The sequence below is a fragment of the Sciurus carolinensis genome, chromosome 1, assembly GCF_902686445.1.
Source record: "Sciurus carolinensis chromosome 1, mSciCar1.2, whole genome shotgun sequence".
NCBI lineage: Eukaryota > Metazoa > Chordata > Mammalia > Rodentia > Sciuridae > Sciurus > Sciurus carolinensis.
In genome coordinates, this window is record NC_062213.1 from 71,310,886 (window position 1) to 71,325,808 (window position 14,923).

Consider the following 14,923-nt stretch of genomic DNA (forward strand, 5'->3'; position numbering starts at 1 on the left):
TCACTAAGTTTCTGAGGCAGGCCTTGAACTTGCAAACCTCTTACCTCAACTTTCCCAGTAGATGGGATTACAAGTGACTGTAATCCCATGGTGACCTAGGGATAGGACATTCAAAAATTATAAGCAATTTTTAGAAAATTACTTTGATATTCTACAGAGTAGTTATCTCACAGTTCATTTGGGTATCTGATATCTAAATGTCTTAGGGCTAGAAAAACTTCCATTTTATTATACTATTCTTTGTTTAACAAGGTTATTTATTTATAGAGTATTTCATTGAATATGATGCTATCATCAAAAACTGGCCTATAAAGAAATGTTTGCAGCATATGTTGATTGAAGAAAAGGCTGTAAAATCGGCTTTTGCCTTATGATTTTAAAATAAAAAATATATTCATAGACAAATGAAGACTAGAAAAATTTGGAGACAGGAATAAAATAAACTTAGATATTATTTGTGATTATTTCTAGGTATCAGGATAATTCTATTATTAGCATTTTTGCTTTCCCTGAATTTTCTACTGTAAGCATGTTTTGGTTTTTCAACAGAATAAAATTTTAAAAATATGTTATAAGAAAATAAAATGGAAGATCCACAGAGCCGGAGCCGCTGCCGCAGTCACAGCCACCGGCACTGTGGCATCTGGAGTTACAGTGAATGATGAAGTCATCAAAGTTTTTAATGATATGAAAGTAAGGAAATCTTCTACACAAGAGGAGATCAAAAAAAGAAAGAAAGCAGTTCTCTTCTGTTTAAGCGATGACAAAAGACAAATAATTGTAGAGGAAGCAAAGCAGATCTTGGTGGGTGATATTGGTGATACTGTAGAGGACCCCTACACATCTTTTGTGAAGTTGCTACCTCTGAATGATTGCCGATATGCTTTGTACGATGCCACATACGAAACAAAAGAGTCTAAGAAAGAAGACCTGGTATTTATATTCTGGGCTCCTGAAAGTGCACCCTTAAAAAGCAAGATGATTTATGCTAGCTCTAAAGATGCCATTAAAAAAAAATTTACAGGTGTTAAACACGAGTGGCAAGTAAATGACTTGGATGATATTAAGGACTGGTCAACACTTGGAGAGAAATTGGGAGGCAATGTAGTAGTTTCACTTGAAGGAAAATCATTATAATATGACCATCAAGTGCCATCTGGATCTTAAGGGGGTTTCATTTCTCCAGCTCAGTCCATTGGAATAGCATTAGGTGTTTTCTTGTTTTTGTTTTTTCCCTTTCCCTGGGCCCTTCCAACACAGTGAATGAAGGAGATATCATTCATTTAAGCAGCCTATCAGTGATTGACATTAGACTCTAATATGGTTACTTTTATGTAGAACCCAAGGAATGCCTTCCTATCTTATTTTAGTCAAAACGACTGGTTATATGCCTCCCTTGCAGCAAGCCCTACAATGAATGTGATTGTCAACATGAATAGTCTAAAATACTGCAAAGGGTAAGCAGATTGAATGCCTTGAAAGTATTATCCACTGGCCAGATGGTGAACTTTTTTCAGTATTATTTATAGTTGCACTTGATTGTAGTTCTGTTAGGTGCTGGAGCATTCATACACCTCACCTGCCTTGGCAAGCCTTCTTTTGTGACATGGCAGCACGAATATAACACTATGCATTAAAAGCACTTTTTAAAAAATGAGTTTAATTCCCCAAAAGGAATGCCAATTACGTTTCATTAACTGTCATCAATTTATCCTAGTACCTCAATGTTCATTCCTATTACCTGCAGATGAGGAATTTCGAACAGTTGAACTTGTTCAACAGAACAAGTTAACAATTCTTAAAATTCTTAAAAGAAATAGCTGTTATTAACACCTTTCCATTGAGTGTACACTACCGAATACATGTAGGTTTTTTATGTTTACCATGTGAGTCTTCCAACACTAAAGATATTTTGAATATCAGTCATGATGGCAATTTCTGTATAAAAGAGCCTTAAATGGAACATTGTTTTGAGATCAAACTCCCCACCCTCACAAAAATGGCCACATTGCAATAAAAATTGTGGCATGTTACAAAATAAAATAAAATAAAATAAAATAAAATGGAACTTGCCTATATTTATATCCTCTTCCTCTTTTAATTTAAATATTTTTAAAACTCAAGTTCAAGCTTCCAGGACATTTTATCTATTTCTTCTTTATAAAGCTTCTCAGTGCCTCAACAACGAAGTGCAGAGTGTTTAGCATGGTATTCCAGGCTCTTATCAGCATGGTCTTCTGCATGTCATCTGCCTCTTTGCTCTCTGTTCATATGCCCACTTGTCCCCTCTGTGTTGGGAAATGTCTTTTTGGAGTGGGAATTTTATAAGCTTGGTTTCCCAGATTCCTTTGGCTTCTGGTCAAACTCCAGGTGCAAGGAGAGGAAAATGAATTTCCTTATCATTCCTTCTATAAATATTTCTGCAACAGCAGCAGCAGCAGCAGCAATCAACTATTGAAGAGTATCTTTTAAGTATGCCATTACCTGTGGGCAAAACCTCTTCCTCAATTCCAGGATCAGCACTCAGATCTGGCTCTCAAGACCTGGGCCCTAGCACATGCTAAGGGCCTGTCCCCCATGATCTCTGTGGTAACCCCTTGACCTTTCAGTAGGTCTTGAACCAGCTAAAACACTTACTCAGTGGTTTCAATAACCCAGGTAACACCACTTCTCCTTTCTCCCTCTAGGTTTGCAGGTTGGTCCATGCTTCCTGAAATTACTAATTCTTGATTGCATCATTATATTCCTTTTCAAAAAAAATTATAGTTGTATAAGGGCAGAATGCCTTTATTTGTTTATTTCATGTGATGCTAAGGATCAAACTCAGTGCCTCACACTTGCTAGGCAACTGCTCTGCCACTGAGCTACAGTCCAGTCCTGTGCATCATTATATTCTTTATTTTTTTTATTCTCAGCCTTTCCCACACCTGTGCAAGCAATAATCTCATTAATTTTTCTTTCTTGGAAATGTCTAGAACTATGTCTGTTTTTCTGATTGGCTGCTAACATCACATAATCACATCTGCTTTTTCCACTGGTCAGAATTCAATCACATGTCCCACCCAATTGCAAGAGGATGGTGAACTGGGTCCAGATGCATTTACAGAGGGGAACACAGATATGGAAGGGACCTGTAGTCTTCTCCAAGATGCCCAGTGAGGCACAGTAAGTTGACCATAATGCAAAACTAGCAATTAGGAGATCAAGAAAACAATATAAAAGCAAGACAAACAAAAAAACAAAAGACATGATTGCCTAAAGAAAATCTAGGAATACATAGCTAAAGACTTGAAATAAGCTGATATTTAAATTGGACACTAATATAATTATATTAAATTATCACACAATGCCCTATAAGCATGTACAATTATTATGTCAATTAAAACCAAAAATGAAAATTTAAAAATAAGTAAATTGGACACTGAGTGTGGCTCAAGGTTTCCTGGAAGTTAAGGAATATAAAGACATATAAAGTAGCATATCTTACTGCGGTTTTTAAAAGTGTGTTGGACAGTTTAAACAATGTTTATTCTATAATGCAACAAGCATTTATTCCATTGATCACTCTATGGTAAATACTGGGTTTTCTATATTTATTTTACAGTACTGGTGATTGAACTCAGGGGGGCTGTGCCACAGAGCTACATCCCCATCCCTTGTTTTTTTTTTGGTGGTGGTGCTGGGGATTGAACCCAAGTTTTTGTGCATGCGAGGCAAGCGCTCTACCAACAGAGCTACATTCCCAGCCCAGCCCCATCCCTTTTTAAAAATTTTATCGTAAGACAGAATCTGTCTTAAGATAAATTGCCATGACTGGCCTGGAATTTGGAATCTTCCTTACTCAGCCTCCTGAGATTACATGTGTGCACCACTGTTCCATCCATGTGGTAAATATTAGATTAATACCCACAAATAATATTTTGAAAATATGATTATACATGTGTTAATAAACCTCTTTTCAGTTATGAACATCACTATTTCTACTTTAGAAGAAGTATCAATCATTTAGACATCAAATTTGTATTGGATTATTTTCTAAAGTTCAAAGCATATAGTACAGCGTTTACAGTTAACATAAAATATTCAAAACTCGAATACCTGATATTGTTTACATTTTTTTCTAAGAATATTGGTTAATTGTAGTACCTGGAATTTTCAAATTACTACTATTTCTTTAACTTTTCTTTTAAATTTTAAAACTGAATAATGTGATCTGTACATGACAAAAAGTAATTTGATATGCTATTGTAGTAGGTACTTGATATGTTTGCAGAAAGAAATAGTTGAATCCAAAAATATTTCATCTGTGATTGCCAATTGTATACTCAATAGCTTATAGTTTGTATGCAATTTCTCACCTCTCTAGATTTCCCCTGTTTGTAGATATAGATTAGGTCATATTGTCTTACTACCTGAATATCTAATGCCTGGAAAAACTCCTCACCCTTACGTATTCCCTATAGGTCCCAGGTGTGTATCACCCATACTCACTCATTGCATTATACATGCCTTCAAACCAGATGACCAGTTAGCTTTAATCACTCTACCTGGGCATCTGCCCCCACAGATGAAAGAGCACTCAGTTCATTCTCCAAGGCTTTTCTCCCCCACCATGAATGTCATGTCTTAGTCAGCTCTCCTGTACCTGGAGCCAGGAGGATACCTCCTGTCTCATTTGTCACATTCAGTTAGGGAATCCTGCAACAGAGATTTCAGGCCTTAACTTCAAGTACACCACCTTTTCAATAAACATCCTTGTATGGCATCATTCTTATTGTTATAATTGTTATTATTATTATTATTATTTGGTACTGGGGATTGAACCCAGGGTGCTATACCACTATGCTGTATCTCCAGCCTTTTTTAATTTTTATTTTGAGACAGGGATTCACCAAGATGTTTAGGGCCTTGCTAAGTTGCTGAGGCTGACCTTGAATTTGTGATCCTCCTGCTTTAGCCTGCTGAGTCTCTGCGATTACAGGCATGTGTCACTGCCCCCGACCAGACCTTGGTATTCTTGCTCAATTATTTTCTCAGGCTAAATTTCTGGGTCAAATTGCAAACACTTTGTCAGTGCACTTGATTACACATTGCCAAGCAATTCAACAGGTTGTGCCAATTCACCTTCCCCCTCCCCAGCTGTGTGTTAAAGTATTGGTTTCCTAATGTTTGTATCAACAATCATGTGGATCTTTCTTTTAACCAATCCTAATCTGTTATATTAGAAATAGCATGTATTTCATTATTTTATATATTTGATTACAGTTTATGTAAGTTTCTTAAAGCTGTATGAGTACAGTTAACACAAAAATGAATTTTGGAAACTTTTAAATCATAAAAACACCAATTTTATATAGTATAAATTTAAGTGAATACTATTTTGAAGGATTTGACCTGACTAATAGGATGAAAGTTAATTTGAATAAGTGATTCCCAGAACTAACTCAAAGGGCAAGGCTAAGTAAACACATGCCAGAGTTGGTCTTTGGATATTTACAACACTGGGAGTGTACTAAAGGCCACCACTGAGTAAACAGACTACAGATGACTCATTCCTTCTAAAATCTTTGCATACAGACATGTATTCCTGTTTCCAGAGTGTGACAATCAATAAGCGATTTTCATGTAATAGAATTATGTGTTAACATTTATCTATAAAATATGGCAACTTAGTCTTAATCTGGTGTTAAATAATAACTAGAGCGCAGGAAATGACTTTCCACATATAAAACTTCTTTCTCAACTCTCTCTTTCTCTCTCTCTCTCTCTCTCTCTCTCTCTCTCTCTCTCTCTCTCTCTCTCTCTCGTTTCTTTCTCTGTCTTTCTTACTGGGGCTTAAACCCAGGGCTTTGCACTCTGAGCTGCATACCCCGTCCTTTTAAATTTTATTTTGAATCAAGCTCTCTCTAAGTTACTCAGACTGGCCTTGAACTTGTGATCCTCCTACCTTGAACTCCTGAGTAGCTGGGATTCCAGGCACCATTATGCCTGCCTCAACTCCCATTCTGCCGCCATCCCTCTGCTTGGTGGATGGGGACCATTCAAAGCAATTTTCTTACTATTAACTCTACATATCACAGCCTATAGATCTAGCTAATTAGGTTTATTACCCCCCCACACACACCCCAGAAAGTCTTTCATGACAAAGACCACTTTTATATTTTCTAACAGATATAAGGTTATCTACTAAATGCTGTCATTTAAAACATTATAGGAAAAAAAAGCAAATTTTGGACTGATAGAATTCTCTAGAACTAAAAAGTAGATAGCTAAGAAAATATCTAATCCAGTTCCTTCCTTGAATATACTAAAATTCTGCTGAAGTATGTGTCAAAGATCCAGATTTCTAGAAATCTTCCCTGGAGATTCTGATTAATAGGTCCAGGTGAGGCTAGAAATCTTTGTCTTCAACAAAACCCCAGGTAAATCATTCTGATGTTTGGTCAAGTTTTGGAAATACTGTCTTGATTATCATGTTTTAAGTGGAAAAACTGGGCAAAACTCCTGTATAGATCAGAAATCATCTGGGTTGCAGAACTTATTTCACACCTGAAGCTCATCTATAAACTGTAGAACTTCCATAACAAAACCACCAACAAGCTTAAATAAAAAAGAATTTGCTGGTTCTAATCATCAGGATTTACTAGCATCCATATCCCTATATTGATCTATTTAGAATATTTAAATTAAAAAAATTTTGAATTTTAAATAGAAGATCAATACAGAGCTATGGATACTGATAGGCAGGATTTAATATAAATTAAGACCAAACTAGGAAGTGAACAAAATCAAAAGTACAAGTGAACCTGATTTTAACCAAACTAAGCTGATTTTAGTCAAACTAAGCTGATGAAACCAAACTGTTCATACAAAGACCGATTTTAAACTTAATTAGAAAAGGATTTTTATCATATATAGCTCAATAACTCTTAGGAATACATAAACAAGGTAAGTGCTATATTTTATTGAGTCTAAGACGTGTTTGTTTCACTTTTTTTTTTTTTTAATTTTCTGCGGTACCCAGGGCCTAATACATGCTAAGAAAGCATTCTTACCTCTGAGCTACACCCCCAGTCCTTTCTAAAAGGTTTTTATTTTGAGATAAGCTCTCGCTAAGGTGGCCAGGCTTACCTTGAACTTATGATCCTCCTGCCTCAGCCTCCCAAGTAGCTGGGTTTATAGGTATGTGCAATAGCCTGTTTCACATTATTGTATTGCTGAAATCGGGTATCAGGAGATACCTTATAATCAGAAGTGCCTCAACGTGGTACTATCTTTCAACGAGTGCTATCTTTCAGAACATGTCTAAAATATGGCTTAAGTTTGATTACCCCTGCAAAACACTTTTCTGTGTCCTCATGTAGTATAAGAGGCAAATATGCTCTACTAAACCTCTTTTCTACAGGTACTAATCCCATTTCATGAGGGCAGATCCCCCAAGATCTAATCACCTCTTAAAGGCCCCACAATACTATCACATTGGGTGTTGGGTTGTTAGGGGGTGGGCACCAATACTTAGACTGTAGCATCAGGGGAAAATATTTTTATTTTTAGTGGTCTACATGATTCTTACTGCATAGCTGAAGGATTGTATGCAATGTTCAAAAATTGACAAAGTGGGATGTGGTGACCCATGGCTGTGGTTTCATCTACTTGGGAGGCTGAGGTGGGAGGATCATTTGACCTACGAGTCTTAAGACCAACTGGGGAATAGAGTGACACTCTGTCTTAAAAAGAAAACAACAACAACAAAAAAAAACAACTGTCCAGTCCACACATCTAAATAAGGTCTAGATTCAGAGATGTGGGGTTCCTTGATTGAAGGGGAAATCAGAACCATCTAAGAACTTTTCATGTAACAAGTGTATATTATGAACCTTCTCCCACATCAAAGAAAAACTTACAGCCACTTTTTGCGGTAGCAGAGCAATAAGTAAAGGGAAATACTTACTGATTCTGGGGATCACTAGGTATTATGGAGCTAATCCCCAAAAGACCACCATGGTCTCCTGCCAGAATGGGGTATTTGAAGATCAGGTCTTGGCCTGTTTATTTTACAATGAATTTGAAGGGATGAAAAGACTGAGTTGGTGGTCATTTCTACCCTCACAGAATATATAATGGGAATAAACTCATTTAGTATCTGGCAGAAAACCCATATTAGTCCCTGACCCAGCAAAAACAGCAAGCCAAATGGAGTACCACACTTAAAGGTAACTGAGGAGATTGGCACTCTTTAACTTGTTCCTTTGATTAGCAAAAGTCAGATGTTTTAGGAGTTGACTATAATCGAAAATTTAATCAGACAGTAATGCCAATTATAGCTGACTTTCTAGATGTGGTTTCTTGACTGGAGCATGTACTATTGTGCTAACTCTCCAATTTTTATCATTAAGATAATAAAGTTTTGTCTTTGTGTGGTAAGGACTATTCTTACCTCAGGGCTATAGAGACTCCTGCTTTCTTATATGACAGAGTCCTGATAGACCTTGAGCATTTTAATAGCCTATACTGGTTGGTTAGACAGAGTTCTGACAAGATGCAAATAGAATAATCAAATCGGATAATTAGGGTGGTTTTAACAAAAGCACCATTTACAACTGTGAAGAGATGTGAAACCCAAGGTCCGTACCACACACAGACCTTGTCCTAGGTTAAATAATGTCCTTCCAAAGTAAACATCCTTCCCAGAACCTCAGAATGTGACTTTATTTGGAAATAGGGTCTTTTCAAATATTATAAAGTTAAGATGAGGTCACACTTGATTAGGGTGGGCATCAATCCAATATGACTGGCGTTCTTCTTTTTTTCCCTCCAGGGCAATAATGGGCTATTATTTAACTTTTTCAAACCCAAGAACACCTAATTATTTTTATTATCTATCAAACCCAGAAAAAATTAATGGATTTCATTAGTGTTCCCTGTAGCTACAAAGTTCTGAATGATAAATTTTCCATGTACAGCATCAGCTGACTGACATCAGAAGCAGTTACTAAAACACCTACAGTGACCATTTCCACATGTCTAGCTACTTCTGAGGGTTATCTGGTATGCCATGGGATACTGCCAACAATATGGTAAATGTGCTCCTCCTTTCCAGATAGCAATATTTACTCCAGGTTAAATAATCACATATGTATGCAGTTAGGGTTCAATGTAAGTTTTTTTCCCTAACTGAAATATATACAGAACCCCAATATATAAAAGCAAGTTTTAGGAAATTGCATTGGCAGTGGTGATTGGCTGATGTATATCCTCATTCTGCACACATGCTGGGGAAATTACAGGCTACAGGAATACATGCAGTATGAGGTGGGAGAAAAGAACACACATAAATACAGAATTTGTATAGAACAAGTATAAAAGTCTTCCTCAACCTTTACATGACTGGTGTTGTTACAAGAGGAGAAAACAGACACCCAGACGCAGATATATAGGAAGAAGACAACGTCACAATGAAGGTGGAGATGGGTGTGATACAGACACAAGTCAAAGAATACTAAGGATTGCTGGCAAGGAGCAGATACCAGGAAGAGGAATGTAACAAATAACCCCTCGGAGTCTCTGGGAGTCAGGGGAGAACAAATCTTATAGCACATTGAGTTAGACTTCTTCCTCCAAACTGAGAATGAATTTCTTTTGTTTGAGACACTTGGTTGTGGTGTTTAATAGCAGCCCTAGACAACTAATACAGACATGAATGGACAATGGGTAGGTTGTTACGGACATCTAAAGAGAGAGGAGCTATAGCTTTCAGAAAGGGGATATAGCCAATCTCTGTGACCCCTTGGGGAAGTTGCAAGGGGAATAACACCCTGACCTCAAATTACCCCAATCTCTGGCCAGTGTCTCCTGTTGGCCAAACTCTACTGACATCCAGAAAGCAAGAGAGCACACTAAGGAAATCCATAAAGGTCAACAGAGAAGAAAGGAGAAGAATGGAGAGCAAGCACATCCTGGTTGAAATTAGAAAATGTCTCAGTATCTTGCTTGTTACGTTATCACATGTGAACTGGGCCTGGTGAGTGGGATAGTCATCAATGGGGTTCTTTAGTAAGATGCTACACACCAGAGACTAGATGAACCCCACATTACATTGGGTGCTGCCACATCAATGACACTCTATCAGGAACAAGGTGAGATATTCCCACTAAAGTGAGAGACAATTTGCTGCTCCTGCTATTTCCCACCACAATAAAAATGACAACATTTTAATGATTCCTTGGATTTTGGAGGCAAGATATTATAGATGAGCATCTCTAATCTGAAAATCCAAACCCTAAAATAATTCAAAATCTAAAATTTTTTGAATGCTGACATGATTTCCTCTTGACATGATTTCCACAAGTGGAAATCTCACACCTGACCACATGTGATGGGACAGTCAAAATGCAGGTACACTAAAAATATCATATAAAATTACCTTTGAGGTATGTGTATGTGTTTGTGCATGAAACATAATTTAATGTTTCAACTTGGGTCCCATTTCCAAGGTATCTCCTTATGTATATGAAAATACTATGATTTCATTGTGGTCTGAGTGTCCCTTAAGAGTTCATTGTAATAAAAGCCTTGGTTCCCAGGGTGACACTGTTGGGAAGTAGTAGAAACTTTAGGAGATAGGGCCTAGTGGAAAGTACATAGTTCATTGGGGTTGTGAGGTGATTCTTGTGTAACCACTTGAGGTTTCATAAGAGGATTATTATAAAATGAGTGAGTCTGGTCTTACCCATCCTTTCTTTCTCTCTGCTCCTATTGGAAATATTACCACTTGCTCCTACATAAACTCCTGCTCTGATATGCCAACTTCACCAAAAGCCAAACAAATGGGACCTTCCAGATCTTGGACTTCCCAAATTGTGAAATAGAGAACACTTTTTCTATTTATAAGTGAGCTGCCTCAGGAATTTTGTTTTAGTAATGAAAAACTGACTAATACAATAAATGTTTAAAAATCTGAAATATGAAACACTTCTTGTCCCAAGCATTTTGGATAAGTGATGCTCAACCAGTACCACATTTGTGCATGTTGTCTTAAATCATTTACCATCAAGCTCTTAGGTGGCCAGTGTTAATGGGGCATGAAGTATGAAAGGGATTAGCAGTAGGTTCAGGCTGCAGTACCAACTGCACTGCCATCTGGCTGTGTGATTCACCACAAGGTACTGGAATTGTCTATGGCATTAGGAGAATCACAGTGTAGACTTCTAGGGTTTTTCACTGAGGTCATATATGCCCCATTCTGCACACAACACTCCAATCAAACATCAACTCCTCACTTGCTATTGGACCCTGGTGGAAACTGAATGCCTGACTATGGGACATCAAGTAACTATCTAACCTGAAATGCCCATATTAACTGTGTGTTTTCTGATCTACTGAACCATGAAATTGGATGTGTGCAGCTGGGTAATGTTATTAAAGGTAAAGTTTCTACAAATCCAGGCTCTAGCAGACCAGGAAACACAGATAAATTTCATATGTATGTAGCTTAAATTCCCATAGTATCTACCCCTACTGCTTTGCTACTACCTCTTCTGAAACATATCAGTAGCCTTATGGAGACTCCCTATAACTAGTTAATAGAGGAAGGATGAAATATGGCCCAGTTTAGGAGTAGGTTTACACTGTAATGATACCAACTGTACGTGGAATTCTGCTACATTATAGCCCCACTCAGCGTTATCCCTCACAGGGATGAAGGGGAATCTTCCCTGTGGGCAAAATTCAGGTGGCATGTCTGGTTGTCTGCTTCATGTTGGAGGAGAGAAGGCCTGAGATATAAATCTATTTTAACTGTGGGCAGTGGCTAATGGCTTGCCAGATAAAGGATATGGAAAGACCAATACTGGAGAACTGGCAATCTGGTAGATGGGTAGAAATGTATGTGTATGTACCTCTTGAGATAGGTACAGACTGGGACTATAAATGTCCTTTGTTGAAAAGGATTTATGGTGGAAATGTGAAGATAAAGGGTTACGGAAGGGCTTCACCACAGAGGGGGCTCTTAGGAGTCAAGTGGATAAGATGACCCATTTGGTGGATAATTTGCTTCCTCTCTCCCCAGGCATCTTGTGGCCTCTCAATAGGTTCAATCACAAAGTATTCATAGTGACAGGAATGTAGTCTGTACATGCACTTGAAAATGAGGAATTCCCATTACTAAGTCTGATCTGGCTCTTTCCCAACTTGCCATCAGTGTAAGCCAACCACAAACTCCATTCCTAATATGGCTCCATTCCTTAGAGAGACAATTGAACCACTGGTCCATTGATTATACTAAGCCTATTCCATCAGGAAGGGAGTGATAATACACCTTCATGGAAAAGTTACCTATTTCAGATATAGGTCTAATTTTCTTGCCCAAATGGTTTCATAAATACAAGTACAGGTTGACTTACAGATACTGTATCACTGTGGTATCCCACACATCATTGCCTCTGACTGTAGAATTTGTCTTATAGCAGAGGAAGTGTAGCGAAGGGCTCATACAACAGAATCCATTGGTCTTAAAACCTTTTCCCCAAGCTAGAAACAGTTGAGGGACCTAGAATTAACAATTGAAAAAAAAAAAAAGAAACCTAAAATTCAGCTACAGCCAGCACCACCTGAGAGACAAAATATTCCAAGATTGGTGACCTTTGCTGGAGGATATAGCTATACCATAAAAATACAGCCAATGGGGCTGGGGAGATAGCTGAGTTGGTAGAGCGCTTGTCTTGCAAGCACAAGGCCCTCGGTTCGATCCCCAGCACCGCAAAAAAAGAAAAAAAAAATACAGCCAATGAATCAACACAATTGCCATAATGCAAGGGTACAGGAAACAAGGGTCAGCTATGATCACAGTCCCTCTTACTATTACATTTAGTAACCTGCTTAAAAATGCTTTGCTGCCGGATGCAATGGTGCACACATGTAATAACAATGACTTAGAAGGCTGAGGCAGAAGGATTCCAAGTTCAAAAGTTCAATCCCTAACCAGTACCCACCCCCTGAAAAAAAAGAAAATAAAGAAATTCTTTGCTTACCACATTCAAAACATTTGGCATAGAAAGTTTTAAGGTCTAACATTGAAAAGGAGAATTGTTTCACTAGGGGACACAATTATTATTCCAATAAAATAGAAGAGAAAGCCATTTGGGGCTTTTCTCTCTTCTGAGTAAACCATCAGAAAAGGAGAGTCATGGTATTAGCCAAAGTGATAATTGTGAATGACTAAGGGGAAATTAGTTTTCTGTTACACAACAAGGACAAGAAGGACTGTGCTTGTAATCTAGGGAAGTCACCCAGGAGCCCTTTGGTCTGTGGTAGTAATCAATGAAAAACTCCATCAACCAACCAGTCAGGGTCATCAAGAACCTGGAATTTGGAAATGAATGTGGAAATGCATGTTTGGGTCACCATCTGTCACACTGGTAGAGAAAAAAGGCTCCATGGAATAGGTAGTGGGTGAAGGTAGCTCTGAATACAATGTAGATCAGATGAACAGTGAATCCATTACCTTTCACCAATATCATGTTGCCAAACAAAGAACCACACAATGTTTATTGGTCACATCTCTGTGATTAGCTGAGACTGGCTCATTGGCTCTTGTTTTGGGCTGGGCTCACTCACAAGACTGAGAACGATTTAACTCTTGGCCAATCTGGAAGGACTTCAGTTAAGTTGACAGGGCATGTAGATCTGCTGCAGGTATCCCTCATTCTTCAAATGGGTTAGCACTGGCACATTCGCATGGTGATGGCAGAAATGCAAATGAGCAGATGCACACACAGGCATTCTGATATCTATGCTCAGAACTGGTGATGTAGGATAGGTGTAATCAGAAATAGACAGTAAGGAGACATAAAGGAAGGACAAAGAAGTAAGATTTTAACTCAGAAGTTCTGCATAATTCCAGGCCTGTCACTCTTTAAACCAGTCTCTCTTCTAAGCCTGTCACTTCCAAATTCATGGGAAATCTGCAAATACACCTGTGCACTACTAATTAACCATTAATACACCATTAATACATATATTTAGTAAAGAGAGATTCAATATTTTCAGGAACTTATAATTTAGGAAACTCTCTGGTGCTATCTGCTGACTCAATAATGAAGACCATGTGAGCCTGAGGACCCTGAGATTGACCGGTTTATCATATACCATAATGATATCATTCCTACATACCTTTTCATATCCACTACTTACCAAGTTTTCTTTAAAAGAAGAACAGGGAACCCCAAAATGCATCTCTCACTCTTGAGATGGCCCACATTCTCCTTTGAATGTATACTCTTTATTCCCCAAAACATCTCTCTTGAGATCACTCACATTTTCCTTTGAATGTGCTATATACTTTCGTAAATAAACTTATGTCTATGTCTCTGACTGGTATATGCTGAAATTCTTTTCCAGCGCGTAAGTCAAGAATCGTATATGGATTACACACCTGTAATTCCAGCGGCTCTGGAAGCCAAGGCAGGAGGATCTCAAGTTCAAAGCCAGCTTCAGGAAAAGTGAGGTGCTAAGTAACTCAGTGAGATCCTGTCTCTAAATAAAATACAAAAAAGGGCTGTGGATGTGGCTCAGTGGTTGAGTGCCCCTGAGTTCAATCCCTGGTATCCACCCCACAAAAAAAAAAAAAAAAAAAAAAAAAAAAAAAAGAATCCTGTTGGTCCTGAGCTGAGTTCCCCCTTCTCTTGGAACTCCTCAAATCCTTTTTGGAGACATCTCGTCTCTCATGATACTGACATATTAGTGTTACTGCTCCTTTCTGTTGACAAGCCCAGATATAGGGACATCACATCTTTCATGAGAAGTACTGAAAATTCATATGCTAAGAGACATGGACACAGGATGGAATGGAAATTTTGGGTCATAGTTGAAGACAGTTTTTTCCTTAAAATGTTAGATCTCAATGGATTCTATAATGGGTTCTTTT

At 38.0% G+C, this 14,923-nt stretch overlaps 1 protein-coding gene across 1 annotated transcript; it reads left to right on the forward strand.

The window, feature by feature from the left end:
• The first annotated feature begins 642 nt into the window (after positions 1–642).
• On the forward strand, positions 643–1,137 carry LOC124963176 (cofilin-2-like). The gene has a single exon (XM_047522730.1). The coding sequence runs from the start codon at positions 688–690 to the stop codon at positions 1,135–1,137; it is 450 nt and encodes a 149-aa protein (XP_047378686.1). The 5' UTR covers positions 643–687.
• Positions 1,138–14,923: the final 13,786 nt, after the last annotated feature.

Excerpts from the sequence above, each read along its gene's own strand:
- LOC124963176 (XM_047522730.1), top strand. The coding sequence starts at position 688 with ATGAAAGTAAGGAAATCTTCTACACAAGAGGAGATCAAAAAAAGAAAG.